This window comes from Centroberyx affinis, unplaced genomic scaffold, assembly GCF_046629955.1.
Source record: "Centroberyx affinis isolate AG114_WGS23_722 - 3 ecotype Tasmania unplaced genomic scaffold, CSIRO-AGI_Caff_v1 ptg001546l_1, whole genome shotgun sequence".
Taxonomy (NCBI): domain Eukaryota; kingdom Metazoa; phylum Chordata; class Actinopteri; order Beryciformes; family Berycidae; genus Centroberyx; species Centroberyx affinis.
Genome location: NW_027280001.1, coordinates 514,981 through 536,109, shown reverse-complemented (window position 1 = coordinate 536,109; position 21,129 = coordinate 514,981). Strand labels below are relative to the sequence as shown.

The following is a 21,129-nucleotide window of genomic DNA, read 5'->3' as shown; positions in this document are numbered from 1 at the left end:
GTTTGTTTGTGTGTGGGAATTTACACTCCAGTGTGTACTGGGCAACTGGCTCCCTGTGGTCCAGCCAGCACTGAGCTCTCCATCTCTGCCCCACCTCCAGAGTGTTGTGTGGTATTGGTGGGGGTGGGGGTGGGGTGGGGGTATATATTTATAGCACTGTTCAGCCCCTTGGTTTTGAGCGATGGAGAGTGATCCATGATTTCTTGGATGCTATACTGCACCCTCACTGAGAAGAGGTGGCATACAGGGTTGGCCAGCACCAACCAGACACCTTCGAAGGTTACCAGTCAATAGGTGGCACCCGCTGCAGTTATAAAAAGTAGGTTTTCAAATATATTCATTATCATTATATATTAAAATGACCCGAACTCCATGTCAATTTTAATGTTTGTCCTATCTCTCCCAAGCCCCTAGGAAATTGCAAATTTATTGGATTAACATGGAGAGCAAGAGTTTGTAATTAATCTAGATCTCAATTATATTGAATAGGTTTATGCTGGATTATTCTCTGCTTCTCTGATATAGCCGTAAGTCATAATCTTCATGAGTGAAAACAGCTGAATAAAATGCGGTCACGTCTTTGGGGACAGCTTTAGTTTTTAATTAAAAATCAGGGAACTTTTTTTTTTTTTTAATATATATAGTCCCTTATTTTTTTTCTTAACCACAGTACACTGCTGGCTCAATGAAAACTCTAAACAATGGGTACTTTGTTAATATCTGGGCAAAGCGTACAGATGAGGGCATGGGAGGTTGGGAAAAGCTTACTGTAGGTTGGATCAACTCACCCACCGCCCCGTAGCTCACTCTCACTTACTGTAACACACAAAGCCTCCTGCCAAAGGGGAATGTGCTCCTAGTGCTGCTCAGTGTCACGTATACACCAGAGATCTTGTGGAAACAGCCATGTGTGAACGTGCATGCCGTTAAATAAGAGCTTTTATCCATAAGCATCTGGTTCTCAACATTGAGGGGGCACTGAGATGACCTCACACATGCCCATGTGAGAACAGAAGGTTTTCCTACTGCTTCCAACCTCTAAAGGTCCCTCTGCACCACTCCTGGGGAGGATTTTACTAGCTCTTACTCACACTATCATGCATTCTCCAAAATAAAGATTAGCCCGCTGTTGCACAATTTAGGCTTTGATCAATGTATTGTAGGCTAGTGAATTAAAATAGTAGTGGTAGTATAAACTAGAAGAGCAGATTTCCCACTGTTGCTGTGATCCAAATCATGAACAGGGTTCTTGAACTGTTCTTAAAAGTCGTGGGGGAAAAAAGGAAAATTAAGTTGATAATTTCCAGGTCTTGAAAAGTTTGGAAATTGCTCAAAAAGTATGGAAAACTTAGAAACAGTATTATTGTTCAGATCCAATACATATATGATTACACATTTGATTAGTTATAGAACCACTGTCATCTTGCATATTGTGATATTTGGTGTTGTGAGGCATAATATTCAGTTATGGAGTCATATTACTCGACCACATTACATGACCAAAATTTTTAAATGGAGCCAAGAATATAAGGTCTGGGAAAAAAATGAAACTTCAAATGTGTAGGAACCCTGAATGGATGGGGAAATTGTTTTAGATAAGCTACAGATGCCTATACAGCAATATATATTTTTAGCAGTAATGTCTGTTGGCTATATTTGTTGTGCCTGTGGCCTATCCAGGTGATGGCCCACCGGGACCTCTTTGGTCCTCTTTGGCATGAGCCTCCAACTGAAGTCTTGGGGCTCCATTGCTGGGTCAGCCTTCAGGGGATGGGCCTGGCTTAGCTAGGCATCGGCCCCAGGCAGACACGCTTCATCAGACTGGATTTGGGAAAGCTGATTCATAATTGATGAGGAGACAGTATAAAGCTGTACCAAAGAGAAATTGTACCAACTGCCAAAGCAGAGTGTTGTTTAGCCTTCTTGACCTCAGGAGGGTTTCGACATGGCGGATAATGGATAAAAGTTTAGTTTAGCATCCCACAGTAACTATGAGTTTGGAGTGGGTACAGACAGGGCATAGATATCACCTAGACAGTCAGGCGTAAGGCAGACAGATGGAAAGAGCCAGGGGAAGCCCAAGGGTGTGAATATAAACTAGACTTTGTGTTCTGTTGTACCCCAAAGGTGGGTGCCACTGAAAATCTCTGCCTTGTGGTTTCTTGAAATTTAATCTGAAAATGCTTCAAATGCATGACTTGTCTTGAGTAAAAACCGGGCTAATACTGAATTGATCAATTTTCAAGGTGCTAAAATGTTGTCCTAATCGCTAAAAAGCCAAATTTGTATTGCTGTTCTGTTCTAGGGAGTGGGGCCACAGCAGTGGTTCAAGCAGCCTACTGTTTACCACGCAAGGAGAAGGTGGCCATCAAACGCATCAACCTGGAGAAGTGCCAGACCAGTATGGACGAGCTCCTGGTAAGACACACGAACATCTCTCTCTCTCTCTCTCTCTCTCTCTCTCTCTCTCTCTCTCTCTCCCCCTCTCTCTCTCTCTCCCTCCCTCCCTCCATAGTAAAATAAACACTGTTTTACACTGTAGTTACCTAGTGTTTTATCCTCTTGTTACCACTAACTTGTGATCAGATGAGAAGGAACTACTCCCTTACCGCATGTGATTGCATTTGGGCCTTCATAGCTCGTAGTCTCCTTGTGTCTCCTCCTCCGTGAGTATGGATGGAGTTAGTTCCACCTCTGCTTCTGATTACTAGATTTCTCCTAGCCCTCCTCCAATCATCCCCATCACTTCAAACACTGTTCTTGCTGTTCTCTGAAGAAGGAGAGTCCACTTCTTGCCAGGAAACTATTAGACCACCGTGGGACATCCTCCTGAAGGCTGCATTGTTTCTTCATGCCTTCAACTCTCTTGCACTGCTGCTCTGCACATCATTTATAGCATGTATGATTTAGCTCAAGAGGTGACAGTGGAGGCATTATATCGTTATATCTTCCCTGCAGCTAGATGTGATCAGATGCTCATTTGTGGCTTGTGATCTGATTTTATGCTTGAACTAGGCCTTTTTCTCTCTCACATACAGTAAGATGGCCATATCAGGCTTAAGCGGTCTCACAATCATTTGTCAAATCATCTTGCTTATTTTTGGGTTTCTTGACAGTAGTGCATAGCTGTGCTGAATAATGTATTTGCATGATGGATAGCCTACACATTTATCTGATTATTATTTTGATGTTTATCCATTAGGCTTCATAATGATTGAGCATTTTTTAAATAAATGTTCTCATGGTTGAAGTGCAAATGGTTTGACAGTTGTGTCAGTAGGAACCAGGCTGTGTTATAGCTGTAAATGGGGTAGGATGTCCCACCGGGTGGCTTTGGCACAACCGAGGGCTAGTGTGTTACTGTCGGCAATGGGGATCTTTAACTGTCAGCTGCCCTTTTGATCCCAGTGACCCTGTGACACCAGATCTCAGGGTTTGGTCTGACTCCAGGAAATGAGCAGTCATTAACTTAGACTAGAAGCATGATTGATGGCTTCTCCACTCCTTTCTGTTTGTTCCCATCCAAAGTCTGTTAAAGTAACCTGTGGGAAATAAGTATTGTGTAAGCCTATGTGTGTGTGTATAGAAGATTATGGCTGGAGATTACTGGTGGCTTTCTCACTACTGCAACACCACTACTGAGCTGAGGCGGCACCCCTCCCCACCCCCCAGTCCTGGAGGATGAATTAGGGGAATGTTGCTCCCAGATTCTTGGAGCAAGTGGTCACATGGAATATAGCGAGGTCAGGTTTCCTGTCTGTGGTTTCCCCCCTGGTTCCACAGCCTGCTGGGTGCCCGGTTAAATGGTGAGGAAGCATTAAATTGAACCCAGATTGCCTCCCCCCTCCAAAGAAGTAGGTTTAAAAGAGGAGGCCGCCAATTTTAAAGAAGCCTGCAGTTCTCTTCCTTAACCATAACCGAGAAATTCTTTAGTGCATAGAACAGGCACAACCTCTCATTTCTCCCGTCTCCATTTGCCGTGGTATGTACTAGTTATTCCTGGCACAGCAGGTTTGATGGACAGGCGCTTTTGAGTGACTCAAGCTAGATCAAATGATGAGGAGGTTTGTTTACCATTTGACTGCAGCAGAGTTGAATACCTCCTAGAGCATAATTACACCATTGTTGTAGCTGTTGCGTGTAATTATCTATTAAAAATGTGAGAAAAAGTTGATAAACAATATTCCCTCAGGGAATTAAAGTTAGGCCTACCCACAAACGTTCCCAACAAGTTGATAACTGGTTTACTGTTCCCTGATGAATACCCAGTTACGGTTACAGTCACAGTCAGTTTTATGGCTGTAAAATGTCTAGAGGTCACAGTGACCTGAGAACGATGTTGTGATTTCAGATGAAAATAGCTATTCTTGGTACACCAGGTCTGATGGGCAGGCACTTTGAGGGACTCCATTGACTCCCATCTCTTGCAAATTGGCAGTGCCTCTGTTGTTCAATGGCAAGGGAACTGGAGAGGTTGTGCATTAGTGTGTGTGTGTGTGTTGTCGTGAGATTGGGTCATGGTGAGTGCGTGTTAGGCTCTGAGTAACTGACAGTGATGTAACATTGCTTCTATAGTAGCCTCTCTGTGTGTCTGCCATCAGTGTGCTTCTGTGGCACCAGTTTGTGACCCGCATCACCCAGCACTGTGATGTCAAACTGTCGGCTGATATTTCAGCTTGTGACAATAGGTCATTTATTTTTTGCTTTGTTTGAAGGTCCTCAGAAACACTAACTACTGAAAAGAGCAGGCCTAATATAGAAAAATGCAACTGGGCTAAGCTGGCCTATGTCGTGGAGATATAAATTGGTAGGCCCCTCACAAGGTAGAATAGGTTAATGTTATTTCTCCTTATTAAATGTCACATCACTCTTTAAATTCAGTGGAACATCCTTTTGAGAGCATCTTGATTCTGTAATTTGATCTGGTTGAAACAGGATGTTGGGGCAGGACATAATGTGGGGAGGGATCAAAACTGGCAGACTGTGTAAACCAATGGGATATCCATTGGGGAGAGAATTTGATTAGCCTAATAACTTGAAGAAAATCAAAATGAATTTGAGAATCATATATCGATAAATATTCTAGAGGCTTTGACATGGAAAATTTACTATCAAGGTGAAGTTATTTTTTTTGTGACTTAAAAAATGTGTTTTCTCATTAATTAAAATAAATTAAAATGTTATAATTTAAAATCCCTTCTGATACACGGTAAACTGCTAACCTATGCAAAACCAGAAAGGGATAAATGTATTACGCTAATAGAAAGCAGCTCACGAATGTAACACAGATGGTCATTATCACAATTCACTTGGTAATGATATCCTACACAGGTAACAAAGCCTATGCCGATGTTAAACCCAAAGCTTAAACATGTGGATGAGTCCAGTATTGTAAGTCCAGCATGATGCTTTGTGCCTTTGATCTGATAGAGGCCTGGGATAACAAAAGATGTTTGGTTGTGGTTGTGGTGGCGGCTGTGTGTCATGATACGGCAGAGAGGTGTGTCTGTTGTGGTTAGCAACTTTGTATGCATCAGATGCGTGGATTACCTGTGTTTTAGGATGAGGTCATTTCAACACCCACAGCCACACACAAAGGCCATTTTGGGCACAAGAAAGACTGCTGGGAAAAGTTTTTCCCTGTAGCTTTCCGTAATTAGATCCATGTATGGATATGCCATTGTAGCCTGGGCTTATGCTATTTGAATTACAAGGGCTGGGAGAATGAAAGGAAGGATTCTTCATTGAAGAGATGATAATGTATTAGAAATTAGTTATGTGTCCGAAAACAATGAAATCCTGACAAAAAAAACTGACAAATCACATCCCTGATTAAATAAGTGTCATCGTTAATGGTTTCATGGATTGGGTGGATAAATTGAGGAAGGAAAAAATGTACATGAGTTAATAGCCACTTGATAAAGATCCCTATATTTCTCATGTTATATAAGACTGGGGAAGTATTTCTGCCATCTGTTTCACATGGCTGCGACATTGGCCACTGTAAAATTTATAGGACAAGTGAAGCTTGAGTTCATGCAAGAGAAGGTGCATAAAGTGCAGTGTCAGCATATGCCCTGTAACACGTATGGACCAGTCAAAGTGTCTATACAGCACCAGCCTATGTCATGCAGAAATACTAGGAGACGTGTTTGTCGTCTTGAAAAATCTCATCAAAAGTTGCATATTGCCCCCCCCCCCGGCCGGATGAGAACGTCAAACTTGCAAGAAGTCAGTAAAGCAATGACATTCGCTGACTGGCTGGTGAGTGATGGTGATGAGCACAGTGAAAAGACATTTCCAATATCTTTTTTTACTTGCATTTTTTTTGCCTCAGCAGCAGAGGGAAAAAGGAAACGACACCTTTTATGCACATCCGCGCACGCACACACACACACACACACAAATTAGAGTTAGTATGAATGGTTTTGTGTGATGAGAACATTTCCAGTATCTTTGTCTGGGCATAGGTTTACAGTGACCTAATCCCGACAACAAAGAGTCTCTCTGATGCACACATTGTCCGTTGGAGGAGAAGGGAAGAACTGCCAACTGCCGGAGCACGATATCCTCCCTGTCAACCCATTGTTTTTCTACTCTGGGGTTGACCCTGGCCCACAGAGCTGCGGTGACCCACCTCTTCCACAGGGCTGAGAACAGAAGGGGGTCAGGCACAACTGAAGCTAGTTAGCAGCCAACAGCCTAAATCATTATTGTTCTCCCCTAGACTGTAATATCCAGAGAGGGAAAGATGGGGAGACGGCCCGCAGAGCTAGCTGTCTGGCCCGACAGACTGGAAGTTATTTGACTGCTGGATAATCGAAACCAGCTTCAGTTCGAAAGGGGAATGGCATGTGGGCTCACCTGTGGGTCAAAAAGATAGTTGGTAGAAAATAAATTGCTGATCAAGCTATAAGGTAGACAGATTTGCTGGGTTTTTTTTTACTGCACACACACGTGTTTATTGAACATTTTGTAGGTTGTGGGATTGCCACTTGAGCAGACATTGTCAGCTGACCTCCACAGAGGAAAAATGGATTTTGAGTTCCTCAGGCACACAATATCCCACTTAATGTCTCAGGGGAATGAATGCTTTTTTTTTTCTGGGCAAGTTCCCGGTGATCAGTTCATGAGTGTGAATGCACTGCAAATGGGGGTGTAAGTGTCCTTTTCTTGACTGACACTCTACAGTACTATTGTCCCGAGTACTTTACTCGTTTTGTGTCTTTTTATACTTGTCTGTACTTGTCATGGTGTAATAGGTTTTGTTTCATACACAATCTATACCCACCCTTATTATGATTCAGTGCAGGTGCTTTCCTCCCACTTTGTCAAATGCTTTCTAATGGCATCATGATGTCACCTGCTGCTCTGGCCAAGGTGTGGTCTCATCCCTTGTTCTCTTGGCGGAGGCCCTTTTCCTACAGGCCACAGCAGGCTTAGTAGTGATGACTCTGCAGCAGAGGCATACTGCTGGTAATGCACCTTGTGTAAGCTAAGCATTTATGCTGATGGAACAGCAGGCTTCGATTGCTTACTGTTTGACCCGCAAGCATCTATTGATTGATCACTTTGCTTTTAACAATGTTTTCAGCTTGAGTGTAAAGATTTCTCATTTGTCATGGCTCGTGGTTTACCTGTAATGAATCTGTTCTATAGCTGTCTAAGTTGAAAAGAATTGTGTATGAATGAAGTAGACCAAGGCATATTAAGCTGAATTAACCATTTAAGTTGTTTTTTTTACAGATTTCTTTTTAATGACATAGCCTAATTCATAGAAAGTAATGTGAAAAATATTTTGTGTGATAACTTACGTCACCCAAGGGGGAGACTTGGCAGATTCTTGTGTTCATGATTTGACTTCATTGCAGTTCTCAAACACATTGTGATTTTCAATTAGATAAATGAGAGTTTTTCTTATTTGACTGCAGCACATTTGATTACTGTCCCTCTAGAGCAAAATCATTACAGCAATTATTATTAGTATTCATTGAAAATTTTAAAACACATGATTGACAATATTATATTGGGGGACTTTAAGTTGACCACAAACCTCCACAATAAATCCAGGACTGGTTGTATTTTTACCCTGACTAATAGCCTTAGGTCTCATAATCAGTTCAGTTAGGTTTTTTGGCAGTGATATGCCTAGAGGTCACTTTGAGTAGAGAGATGTTGTGATTTAGGTGAAAATAGGCATGTTAACGGGGGAGGGACATTCAAAAGCTGCAGTGACGGTTGCAATAAAAAAAAATCAATCAATCAGAATCAATGGTCCCACCTTTAAGGTCAGCTAGTCTTTTCTTTGGAAGCCTATCTATCCTCAAATGACTGTGAGACTGGTGCTGAAGTGATGGATTAGACTTCTGTGCCAACATTACCTCAGCTCCCCTACTTCCCCGGCTACTGAGGTCTAATATGGGTGTGCGCACACAGACACACACACACACACACACACACACACACACACACACACACAGAGCTCCACAGCTGGATGGAGGGCCGAAAGTACTGGCTTTTTTTTACTTCTACATACTGAAGATATGCATTATATGGACCTAGCTTATTTTTCTTCTGACTACTGACGTCATCAAGATCCTAAGTGCCACACTAAATTTTAAGAATGACTGCGGCATCAAAGGCATAGAAACCCATTGTCGACAGTGTGACTGGGTTCAATTTATTTCCTCCGGGCTTTCGCATACCTTCTAGTCAGGGCCAGATGGGAATGGTTGCACTGAAGCGTAGTTTTCTGGGAACGAGAATGCGATAAGGCAGACATACTGTATGTTTCTTAGTAAGCCATAGTTAACCTAAAAGGCCAAACCTTGATGGGAATGTAGCATTACCACATTTTCATCAGAATAAAATGGCATTTATCTACTGATTCTCGCTTAACAGAAGTAGGAGTTGACCTTATTTTATTACCTTAGTCACCTTACTACCACCACAGCTCTAACCAGCTGTAATAATGGCCAGTTATTTGCTGCTTTAGCAATAGGATTAGGCCTAATGAATAATGAATAATTAAATTACATTTGCTCTGATACAAAAAAAACAATCCATCTCCACCAACTGATGATGTGGCAAATTGTTACCAAATTATGTACACCAGCTTTATCCAATTAATGGTAAATAAATAGCACAAGCAGGTATCTCTGTTGTAAAACTGCTAAATGTTTTATACAATACTGATTGGATTTTCTCTCTCTCTCTCTCTGTCTCTCTCTATCTCTCTCCTCTGATAGAAAGAGATCCAGGCGATGAGCCAGTGCCACCACCCCAATATCGTGTCCTACTACACCTCGTTCGTGGTAAAGGATGAGCTGTGGCTGGTCATGAAGCTGCTCAGTGGTGGTAAGTGCATCATCCCTCTCTTCCCCTCGCATGCACACAGAGATGCCTTGTCTCTTAAAATGCGCCCCTAATCTCCCATTACTCTGCACACCACTTCAAGCTGTCAACCTGAATGTCCTGGACAAACAAATAAATCACTCTCTACTTGCCACATGAAGGATTGTATCTCTTATTGATCAACTGGAGATGGAAAGCAAATTAGGAATAGTTACATCCCCCCATACTCAGATGCGTCTTGGAGATGGCTTACAAAGAGCTGTGGGATGGATAGAGGAGGTGGCCTGTGTTAGACTCGGGGACCCAGTGTCAAATCTTTTCAGGGGGCTCTCAATTTCTAGCCTGGTGATGAGAGAGAGGCAGTAGGGAGTGCAGGACTGCTTGCTGCTGGCTAAGGGTTTGGGGATGTTAACAGTGTGATTGTGGGGAATGTGGCAGCACTGATCCTCATTGTGTCCTGTATGAGCTGCAGCTCTTTCCGGGCCCTAACTCAGTGCAGTGCAGAGGCTAATGACAGGGCAAAGGTAATAACAGCCTGCAGGCCGGCGTCATGGCACCCCTGTGGCAGCGCTGCAATTAACTAGTGAGAGGTGAAGGAGAGCGAAGAGGAGGCGTCTAGAGTCAGGCCACCATGGAGAAAAGGCCCTCAAAATGTACCCATTGCATCTGCAGCATTAGCTGGGCATTAAAGATAACAATGTTTAATTTTATTTTCACCAGCAAAATATCAAAGATCAGTCATTAGCATCTTACACAAGTTGCTGATAGCAAGGTTTTTGTGGCTCTGGCTCAGCCTGTGAATGTGCCTTAGAGCTCTATAGGAAGATGTGCTAGTAGATTTGCCAGGGCTCTTAGAAGCAGAGAGTCTGGAGATTAAGGCCTCCAGTGCCAAGAGTTTGACAAGCAGGAGGCAGCGTGCTCCCCTAACTCAGAGATGAAGACAGCCTGGTGGGGGCAGTGGGCATTAATTTACAAAGTGGTGAGTGATTGCCATCCCTCTTTCTTCCTCTTGCTTGCTGTCTCTCAGACACACAAACACACACACACATGCACATACGTGCACACAGATAAACATATACACTAAACATATCTCCCCCAACCGCCCCTCTCCGGCCCCCTGTGTACACAGCGTCCCACTGTAACGGATAGTGCCCAGGTGGCATGCCTGGCTCCCTCAGAAACACTCGAGTCACGAGCCGCTTGGCAGCTGCCTTGCAGCTGGGCCCAGGGCACAGTGCCCACCAAGCCACGCTCAAGCAGGCGGCCAGCCTCACAGCGGGATCAGACACCACTCAAGATGGCCTCTCTCATTCCCCTTGCCCTAGTAAAACAGAGGCCCTTGATGTTGAGTTTTATTGTGCAGAGTAATTATGTGATGGCCGTGGCGACGTCTGCCATGGAGACAGAGCTCAAATGAGCTCTGGTTTATAGACCATCACTCCACGGGGCAGAGCATACCAACCCCAAGGGAGGCCAACTCCTGTCTGCTCTTCTGGCTTGACGGAGTATAAGAAAGGAGGGTTTCCATCCTTTGACTCCATCCAGCCTTGTGCTTTCTGCTATTGAAAGATTGCTGACAGTCCAGGAGTTGATCTACCAAAGCCTTGACATTTTTTTTTTCTTGAGAGTTATTGTTTAAGTGCTATATGATGAGGCAGCAGAGTGCATTCCTACAGGTCTCATTCCTCAGTAGAATGAAAATGTTGTCAGACTGCATACTACTCAGCTGCTCAGCAACATTTTCACATTCTAGCTCCAGATGCACATCAGATAGACTCGCCCAAGAGTTACTACAGTATATAGAGCCCTGGGATACTATTTGTTAGGACTAATTGCTGTACAATCTGCCCACTTCCAAAAGCACCTGGAGCTGAATCTTTAGTAGTCATCATTGAGCAGTAATGTAACGGGATAGCCTGTTTTTTTTCCTCAGGCCACAAGGCTACATGCATCTATACTCATACATGAAAGGAGGCCACACTGTTACACATATCGCTTGACACCAATGTCAGAGCACCTGTGGAAGGCACAGGTGCTCTGAGAGTGTGACCTTCCGCACTGACTCAGTACTGAAGTCAATTGTTTTTGTCAATTGTTTTGTCAATTGTCAATTGTTGATAGTAAAGTAACGCTCCCAGGCTATATCCCAGTGCTCAGTACAGCATCTAGACTGAAGGACACATGATGTCCGCCCAGAACAATCAAAATCTAAAAGGCCTTCGCTCTGTCAAGCTCACCCACTGAGCAAAAGACGTGATTTCAACGTCGCGTCTATGCTTTAGCTCTCATATAGCCCAGGATCATTACGGCTATGTATAGACCTATTTTAGACCAAGCAGTGAATACATTATTACAATGAATAAACATCTGTAAATCCAAGCTAAGACGTAGACATCTAATAAACTTTCACTTTTCAACCCCATTTAAACTTAATTTAGCCTAGACGGCTATGGGCCATTTAGACGTGTTTTAAACGTGTAATCAACGTAAAATTGCTCAGTGGGCACCCTTCCCTCTTGCTAACACAACCAAGGCCAAACCTGTACAGCTGAGCTCTGAGCTAGGTAGGGGCAGGGCTGTTCAGGAAAATCCTGTTCTGAACGTGCAGTGTGAACAAGTGTTTCATTAGAGCACTGCATAACCTGTCACTGACTGAATTCACACTGGAGAGACATCCACTGAAACCCACAGGGACAGAATATGAGTCATGCCAAAGCAAGCAGAGGAATGTGTTCCTAGGAGATTAATGCACAGCCGTGCCGACCTACAATCACTGCTGCTGAGCTCAATTGAATGCCACTCAAAATGGAATCCAGCTCAGGGCAGATTGTTATTGACTGTTTGAATTTTACATATGAAAAGACTTTGTCAAGTTTGGAGCCAATGGATTTGTCACGTCTTGTGGCCCTCAGCTTTCGCCAGATTGTTCACAGGGAGCTTTGATGGTGACTCCAGGCTGGTTCGTTCACAGAGGTTAAGACAATGTATTCTAACGTGGCAAATTACCTTATTTCATTTTTGTTAACCAGTTTCATGCCCTTTCCCCCTCAAGTCTTGTAACCAATTAAAAGTTTTGATGGAGATAGCCTTCAGTCTCACCCAACACCCCTCTCCTCCAGTCCTCGTCCCTACGCCACCCACCCCTTGCCACAGCCCCTGCCATGCCTTGCCCCTGCCCTCCCTCTCCCCGCCTTGCAACCTCGCTTGGCATTCCCCGTTGGCCTTTGGCACAGTTGGCACCTGCTCTCATCTCCTCCATCCACTCCTCTACTCCCCCTCTCTGTCCCTGTGTTACTCTCTCATCCTCTCCCTCGGTCTCAAACCGCCTACTTTGACCAAGGGTCCAGGAGAAAGGGGAGGACTGTAAAGATGATGTTGCTGGATGAAGTAGACTAATGTTAAAACAAAGGATTTTAAGACTACTTGCACAATTTTTGTGTGCTATCCTGAATTAAACTCAATTGTGTTGAAACTCAACTATGCAATACAGCCATGAGATTTGGCTAATCCAGCATGTAACTGAAATGATGATTTGACGTTTTCCTGAACATTTGCATGTTCTGCAGTGCAATCCAGTGTCAAGGGTTTATATAATCTCTGTGTGATTTGTATAAACCCTTCCTCTGGGGGCTTGGACATGCACTGTTCAAACCAGGCCAGCAGGTATCATTTGCCATGGAAGCAGAAGTCTTTCCCATGCAAAATGAACCTTTGAATGGTGAAGCTGTCAGTCAGTGTGCAGCATGTTGGAACAAACTAATGAGGCATGAAGAGTTCATTAGATGAATTTGAAGGGAGCTGACATCGCTGGCATTTGCAGATCCTCCAGAGCCTGCATCACACACTGTGTGTGTGTCTATGTGTCTGTCTGCACTTGGGAATCTTCTCTCCTCAGTGACACCTCCACTCAAAGGGGTCTTGTCTACCCATAACCTGGAAAAGTTCACCATGCACTCTTTCTCCTTCTCCTGATGTTCACAGGATACCTCTTCATCTTTGCCAGCTCCTTACTGCTCCTGGCCACAACATCATCACTATCTGTCAACTGTGTGTTGAAAGTGAAAAGCATCCTATCTTCCATCATGGCCATAGCCCTTCATATCCGGTTGGGTGACCAAGGACCAAGTCCAGCACATTTGACACTTGGTCACTTGCTCATTTGATCATTCCTTCACTAACTCCTTCACTTGTTGGCTCATTAGGCCTCCGTCTCCCCCTCACTTGGTTGCGGCTTATTCACTTGCGCCCTCATTTCCCCGGGGCTCACTCGTTCATTCTACCTGTCACTTCTTGTCACTTCCTGCCCTCCTTCCAGCCGTTTCAGACAAGGAGATGAAGATCAGACTGAGCACAGCAGCATTGAGAATGGAGGGAACAGTGTGTAGAGAACAGAGATAAAGCAAACAGGCTGCCTTTTCTCAACGGGTTTCAAAGGGCTGTCACATCAGAGAAGCTCGGCTCCACTCCTCTTACACTCTCTCGATTCTCGCTAACTCACTCACATGCTCATATACACACACTCTCTCTCACACACACACACTCAGACACACACCTAGGCTGCTTTTCCTTCCTTTCCTCATCCATCCTCTCCTCAGATGGGTTTTTTCTCTTTCCCTGCCTTTTTCACGGCTGAATTGCATTCTCTGCTGTCTAAGTGCACAGTCACTGTACCAGGAACCCGTTGAACCCCAACCTCATCCTCTCTCCTTCACCAACTCTCTCTCTTTCTGTCACTCTCTCTTTGACTCTCTCTCTCTCTTTCACTTTCTCTCTCTCTCCCTCGCTCTATCTCACTCTTTCACTCTGCAGTAACACTGTCTAGTCTCTGGTGGCCCGTCATCGCTGGCCCCACTGGGCAATGCAATGAGTGCTCTACTGAGCGCTGGAGGGGAGAACATCCTGAAGTGATTGAGCGAATAAATAGCCTCGTACCCCTGGCCTGGCACACTCCCTCAGTTGCTCCAGCCCACTCAATTTGGTACCAGGCCAGTGTGGTGGACAGTGTTTCAGGACCTTGAAAAGGCCTTTTCCTGCTTTTGTTTTCAAGCGCTGCTCTGTCGGTGTGTGTGTGGGGGTGAGGGTGTGTATGAGAGAGAGAGAGAGACAGAGACAGACTATGTGCCAGTGTAATGTTTGTGTTTGCATATGACTGCAGCGCAAATGCTACACTAATGCTTATCATGCAAGTGGCATTCTTTTTGTCTGCTTTCATCTGCTTTGTCCCTATTCACCAGTCTTTTCTAATTTTCTGTAATACAGAACGCCAAGACTTAACCTCTTTTCAGAGAGATGTCCTCTAAGTCTGTTCGGGGAAACTCTCACAAAGATGGAAATCATAAACAGTCAGTCGTCTGACTTTTCTTCCAGAGCGCTCCTTTTATTCAGCAGTAGCCAGGCGGAGGGAGACATGATGTCCTGCCTTTTGGGCCTTAACCAGGCCAGGGCAATGAGCAGAGCTAGACTAGTTCCCCGTTCACCCTGGGCAATCGAGGGGAACAACTTGACCTTGTAACCTCAAACATGATTTATAACCTCCACACATCTCTCCCATGCAGATCTCATGCCAAAGCCATTAAAGGATGATACACAGTAAATAAACATAATGATTTCTCTCACCTGTACTCTGTAATTGGTTTGTTATCTCATGCCCAAATTAAAATGACATGGGGATGTCAGGGTTTCCGGTAGCTGGTATATGCCGGGTTTTGGCTGGTAAAATGTGCAGTTGTCTGAAAAAAAAAAAAATATTGTTGGCCAAAAATGTCCGGTGGAAAATATGACAAAATATAGCCGCAAGTGGCGATTGCGGGGTCCAAGCACAATTGGATAAGACAGATAGACAAAACATTACAGAAGGTACAAAGACACACACAAAAACTGACATGTTGTGAAGATCGAACATGCAGTCTAACACCGGCTTTTGTGTTGGCCCGTGACTTCTGTCAAGTCAAACTTTCTATTACTTGTCATTGATGACTAATGACTTTGGAAAGGACAAGTCTGGATTTGATCCCACAACCTTCCACATAAAAGGCTGATGCTTTACCTACTGAGCCAAACGGCTGTTATAGGTTTAGTGAGGAGAAATGGGAGAAGTAGTGTGATACTGCAGCCTATGATTGACAGACTGACAGTACTAATCACTTTATAGAACATTGTAGTGCTCTCCATTAACAAATAAAACAATAGTAAGTCACATGGGCCAGAAAATCGGTTGAAAGGTCTGGCCACACCCCAATCAGTGATGCCATTCAGGTATTTTGCCATTGACAGATGATGTCAAACACCTGCTTTGAGTTTTCTGCACTGTGTGATGTACTTTTTATGAAACTTCAAAATGGTCACAGTCAGGCGCTTGAACTCACAACCTTGTGGTCTAAAGACCTGCGCTTTACCACTCTGCCAACTTCCACTCTGGTGTGTGCCACAGTGGGGAAACAAAACAAAGGGACAAGTGATAGGTCACAGGCGCTAGTCCAGACCATATTGAAAGCCTCAGAAAGAATATTATAAGAATATTATAACTGTACTAGCGCGCCACATTAATCAATTTACACATGGCTTTACAGACATCATCTTGAGAGTCCAGACATCATTTGTATTTGGTTTGATGAAGACAGATCAAACTATCTTGAACATATGACATTGTCAATTTATCAAACTATTTGCAGCTGGACATTTCCATCTACTGTGCGCTCAGTTTTCAAGATATTGTAATTTTTGGGCTGTTTACTAATTAAGGTATGGTGATTTAAAAAATCATGTTGTTTTTTTCCTGTAACGTACGGTTTAGGAGGACAACACTGTGGGATCACAGTCAGTTTTTGCGATAAACAAAGGGGGGCGACAGAATGGGGGGTAGGTACCAGTGTACGAAAGATTTATCTCACTTCAGCCGTCATGTCCTGAAAATGTCAGCTCTCTAGGACATACGGCTGATTCTTAATGAATTTTTGAAGTTGTGACTTTAATACCAATGAAGATTTGGTTATTATGCAATAAGCCACGCCCATTTTCATCAATAATGACCAAATTTCATGGATCGACTTGGACATCATCCTAGAACATGTGTAAAAATTTTCATAAAAATCTATGCCGTCAATTATGAGATATGAACTTTTTGCTTTTGTAGCGCCCACTAGTGGTACAGCTCAAAATGCTTTTGTGGTTGTGTTCACGCAACACTTCTCAACACAAAGTTGCAGCACAAAGTTGCTCTGTACCTCTTGGTTTCTCAAGTAGTCATCAAAAAGCTACTTTTGCTACATGGTCCATTTTGTTATTTCTGACCAACAAGTACTTGCATACACAACGAGTTGCATTTACAACTGTCAAACTCAGAAGTACGAGCTTACGAGGAGGGCATGAAGGCAGCAACACTCTTCCAACATATCACTGACAGCCAAAAGGTCCGCAAGTTTCCTTTCTGTCGACTCAAAAATTCATTTGTTGGATCGTTGCATTTGGTTTGTATTGTTTATTGCTATTTAAATGTGTTCTAGCCTATTTAAAACATGTCCTGCAAATGCTCTACTTGTCTGGAATCCTGAAATCTTACCAGTGATATTGGCTGGCAAAAAAAACTGTCTAAAGGAAACCCTGGAGGATGTTTAGATTTAAAGGCCCCTTTCTTAAAACGGCTCACTCATTTCTCTTTCCCCTCAATAAAATCCATTGCACTGGCAAAAAGATCTTGATCTGTACTCATAATCTAATTTATGTAAGCAATATAAGATTATACAATAATTATTTTGACTGAATGTCTGCCAACTCACAAGGAAGTATGTGTTTTTATAAATTAGTCTTGGTATAGAGTAGGCTTAGCTTATAGCCTGAGGTGACTTTCTCATTGATGCGGGAGCTTATGATGGGTCACCTCACTAAAGACCAGACACAAACAAGGCATTTATGATATACACAATTCCTCAGCCATACTCAAAGAGGTGTGCTGCAACTGCAGATTGTCAATGTCTCATTGACATTGACAGTCACAATCATTTAGTTTTCCCCAAAGCAAAAGCCAGGCAATGACAGGCGTGGCATTACAGGTCTAGCCTCTATCAACAACTGCAATTTGTCGTTGGCCTGACATTGTCCTTTGTTTGCTTGCCAGGCTCAGTGCTGGACGTGATCAAGCATATCATCTCACGAGGAGAGCACAAGTCGGGTGTCCTGGACGAGGCTAGTATAGCCACCATGCTGAAGGAGGTGCTTGAGGGCCTGGAGTACCTACACAAGAACGGACAGATCCACAGGTAATAAGACTCATGGCCTTCCACATTGGCACTGTAATAAACCTGACGCAGGACTTTTTATCACCATTAAAGACCCCATGAAGTGACATCTGTACTGCCTTGATTTGATGCATTTCCTGTTGAAACCGGATGCTGGGGCGGGACATAATGCAGTGAGGGATCATTCAAAAGTCTAAACCAATGGAACATGAGTCAGGGAGAGAAAGGCAATTTTATTTGATGGGATGGGTGTGGAGGGGTTTTATTGGTTAGAAATTTACACCTACTAGTGCAGCATGAGGTCACCATGAAAGATACTGTTTTCCAGGAAATAAAGTCTCCTTGAAATGAACTCCCATTACTTTTAAGTACAGAGGGTTTATAAGGCTTCACCTTGAGGTTTCTACGAAATACCTACTCCACCTCTCAGTTTCTCCTCTTTGTTGCTCCTCTAATAAATGTTACACTGTCATTATGTCTTGCCATCATGGTTCATGGTATGCGGGATGTGTTGTCACGGTGGAGTCTGTGTGTTTGTCTCTCTGCGTATCAACACATTCTTGTGAACACAATAACACAAGAACAATACATGATAGAAACTTCCCCAATACATGATAGAAAATCCCATATCTATCTCTGTTTGGGTCTAAGTTGTTTCAAGTTCAGATTGTAGTGCTAAAAATGTTTTTTATCATAATAAAATCATTAATTCTAAAACATTTGGACTATACATATTTTAGTTTTAGATGATAATAAAGACTACATTACAATGCTAATTTTTATTTCACATTTTCTCTATCAGTGGTGGTAATGGCCTTGCTGTGGTGCTAAATGAATACAGAGGAAAACTGCTATTGCCTTCATACTCCTCTATTTATCAGAGTACCTTGTCAGGTATTTCTTCTTTTTCGTCTCAGTCAAAAAAAATAAAATCTCTGGCATCCTCTCAGCTTGATTCATGGATTGCTTCATACAAAGTACTATATGTGGAAGTGATTGGCATTCTTCATCAGGCCAGACTGATGACTGTACCAAGGGTATTTGCAGAGAGCCTCTTTGACTCCTAAATGTCATGGGCGTCATTGGGATCTGTGTAGGGATGGGGTAATATACTAGCTCAATGGGACTGTGAAAAGTGATACAAAAGAAGAGGGAGATTATAATGCCTGTGCCTTACCTCTAAAGAATGCCTGTATGAAGCAATCCATCAATCCACTCACTTTTGTTCGACCCATCAATTTGAAGATGTGCACACAATATCCGCTTAGCCAAGCCTATATGGCACAAGCCTTGGCGGCTCATGTAATTGTAATGAAATGGCAACAACTGAGAGTCCATGAAAAAAACAAAAACAAATCCTCAAGTAGATGGCCCGTTCAGGTCTGATGATATTTAAGAGTTACTGTATGAATATGCATTAGGAGTCAGGAGTGGAATATGTCAGCGACAGACAGTGGTGGAATGTAACTAAGTGCATTTACTCAAGTACTATACTTAAGTACAATTTAGAGGTACTTGTACTTTACTTGAGTATTACCATTACTACTTTGCAGATTTAGATTAATTAATTTAAAAAATATAGATATTAATACAAATTATAAATCAACTAATAAATTATGATATATTTTTATAGGTTAAGTTACCCAGCAGTATATAAAGTAATTAAAATTAGCTCCACCTTTACCAGCTGCAACATTAAAGTGATGAACACATTAATGCATCAATGATTCTGAAATGGGCCATTCTGCATAATAACTACTTTTACTTTTGCTACTTTAATTATATTTTGATGCTAATACTTTTGTACTTTGACTTAAGCAAGATTTTGAATGCAAGGCTTTTACTTGTAACAAAGTATTGTGGTATTGCTACTTTTACTTAAGTCAAAGATCTGAATACTTCTTCCACCACTGGCGACAGATTTGCGTGCCTTAGTAAACTGCATCTAAAAAGCTCTCCCATTAGCCAGTTCAAGACCCAAGTCCCTGCACTCAAGCTGTTAATTGAACCCAATCGATACATGGGCCGTAGAAACCATCACACTGCCTCCACCTTTTTAATATTAATTACTCTTTTTCATGTGTCTCCTGTTTTCCTGACTGTTACACACATAGCCTGGGCAGGCTACATGTGTAAATAATGCATGGCTTTTTAGCCTGGTTAAGTGCTCAGCAGTTTTCAGTGTAGCATGCCAATGGGAAACAGAAAGAGAAAGGGGCTTGATTGAAGTGGAAAACGCTGGCCAGGGGCTTGGACGAGGGGTATATTGTGCTCAGCGTCTGTGTCCGTGTAGATGGACCGAACACACAAGGTTATCATCAGCTCATTAACCTTGCGAGAGGAAAATCCTTGTACCCTATGGATAAACATGTAAAAGATTAATCAGGGTAAACATGATTTAAATAACCTCACTGTGGCTTAATGAAAAGGAATGTCCATTGCAGTATGGAGCAACATTGGAGTATCAAATTCCAGCATAGTGTGACTGGTTTATTGATCAGCGCCAAAGATGAGAAAATGTTTTTCCTCAGTGAAACCTGCTGCCATCTCTGTGTTCCTGTCTTAAGGAAACACTAAAGGAACAAAACAGTAAAGGAATGACTAAAAGATCATTCAGTGACCACATCTGTCCGACCCCAGGCTCTGAGGTGTGGCTTCTGAAGAGGAATATGTGAGGCAGCCTCACAGCACTGAAAATGGTTGACATGCTGGGAGGGGAGAGGCCTCAGCTCATGTTCAGTGTGCGTGGTAGAAAAGCATGATCAGTTGATCAGTGTCTATGGTGATGTAACCGTGTGTGCATGGCTGTGCGTGTTTTCCCTGTGTAAGCTGGATCATATGAGCTGGAGCCTCAGGGCAGGGGTGATGGAGAGAGTGAAGGGTGAGGCTGGATGAAGAGGGGGCGAGAGAGGGAGAAAGTGTCACATGATACGTTCCATCTAGCCCAGGACAGCAGAATGCAATTAGAGTCTCGGGGCCTGGGCTGTGGGCTCACCCAGAGACATTTACCACAAGCCAGTGAGCTTCTCCACCTCTCCATTCACAGCAGGCCGAGAAGGTCTTGATGAAGAGATTCAAAGACAACACTTGTCCTTTAACATGAGCTTTCCACCCATCCACCAGGTAGGCTCCGTATACATCACAAGAAAGAGAAGAATACCACTAAGCCTTGATAAGAGCTTGTTAGCATTTACCATACATACCCCTCCACTCTATTGCTTCTATTTATTCGTCAGTGAAATTCTATAAACTTTGAATGCTAGATAGTTATTGGGAGACCCATAAGGCAGTGGTGATCTTAATATTGTGGTGAGCTCTTTGCCTAGATGAACCCTGCTCGTTCCTGGAACCCCACAAGTCTCCTGAGAGTACTTGGGAGGGTTTTAGCCTGCAAATTATTTGGTATGTGTTGTAGTAATGATCCAGTAACGGCTGTGGTTATGCCACCTCTGGGAGCAGAATGTCTCCTGCTAAGTAGCACAGCAAAGGAGAAGAAATATGGAAAAATAATTGAAAGGACAAAGATTGGAACGAAAATCCA

General features: G+C 43.1%; 1 protein-coding gene across 5 annotated transcripts in view; it reads left to right on the top strand.

Annotated features, from left to right (window-relative positions):
* The window catches only part of oxsr1b (oxidative stress responsive kinase 1b), a 44,608-nt gene that overhangs the window by 6,260 nt on the left and 17,219 nt on the right, over nucleotides 1-21,129 (top strand). For all 5 annotated transcript variants that reach the window (XM_071527577.1, XM_071527576.1, XM_071527573.1 and 2 more), the window contains exons 2-4: nucleotides 2,306-2,418; nucleotides 9,249-9,357; nucleotides 17,468-17,609. In XM_071527577.1, coding sequence (XP_071383678.1) covers nucleotides 2,306-2,418; nucleotides 9,249-9,357; nucleotides 17,468-17,609 — 364 coding nt within the window. The remainder of the gene's footprint in view (nucleotides 1-2,305; nucleotides 2,419-9,248; nucleotides 9,358-17,467; nucleotides 17,610-21,129) is intronic.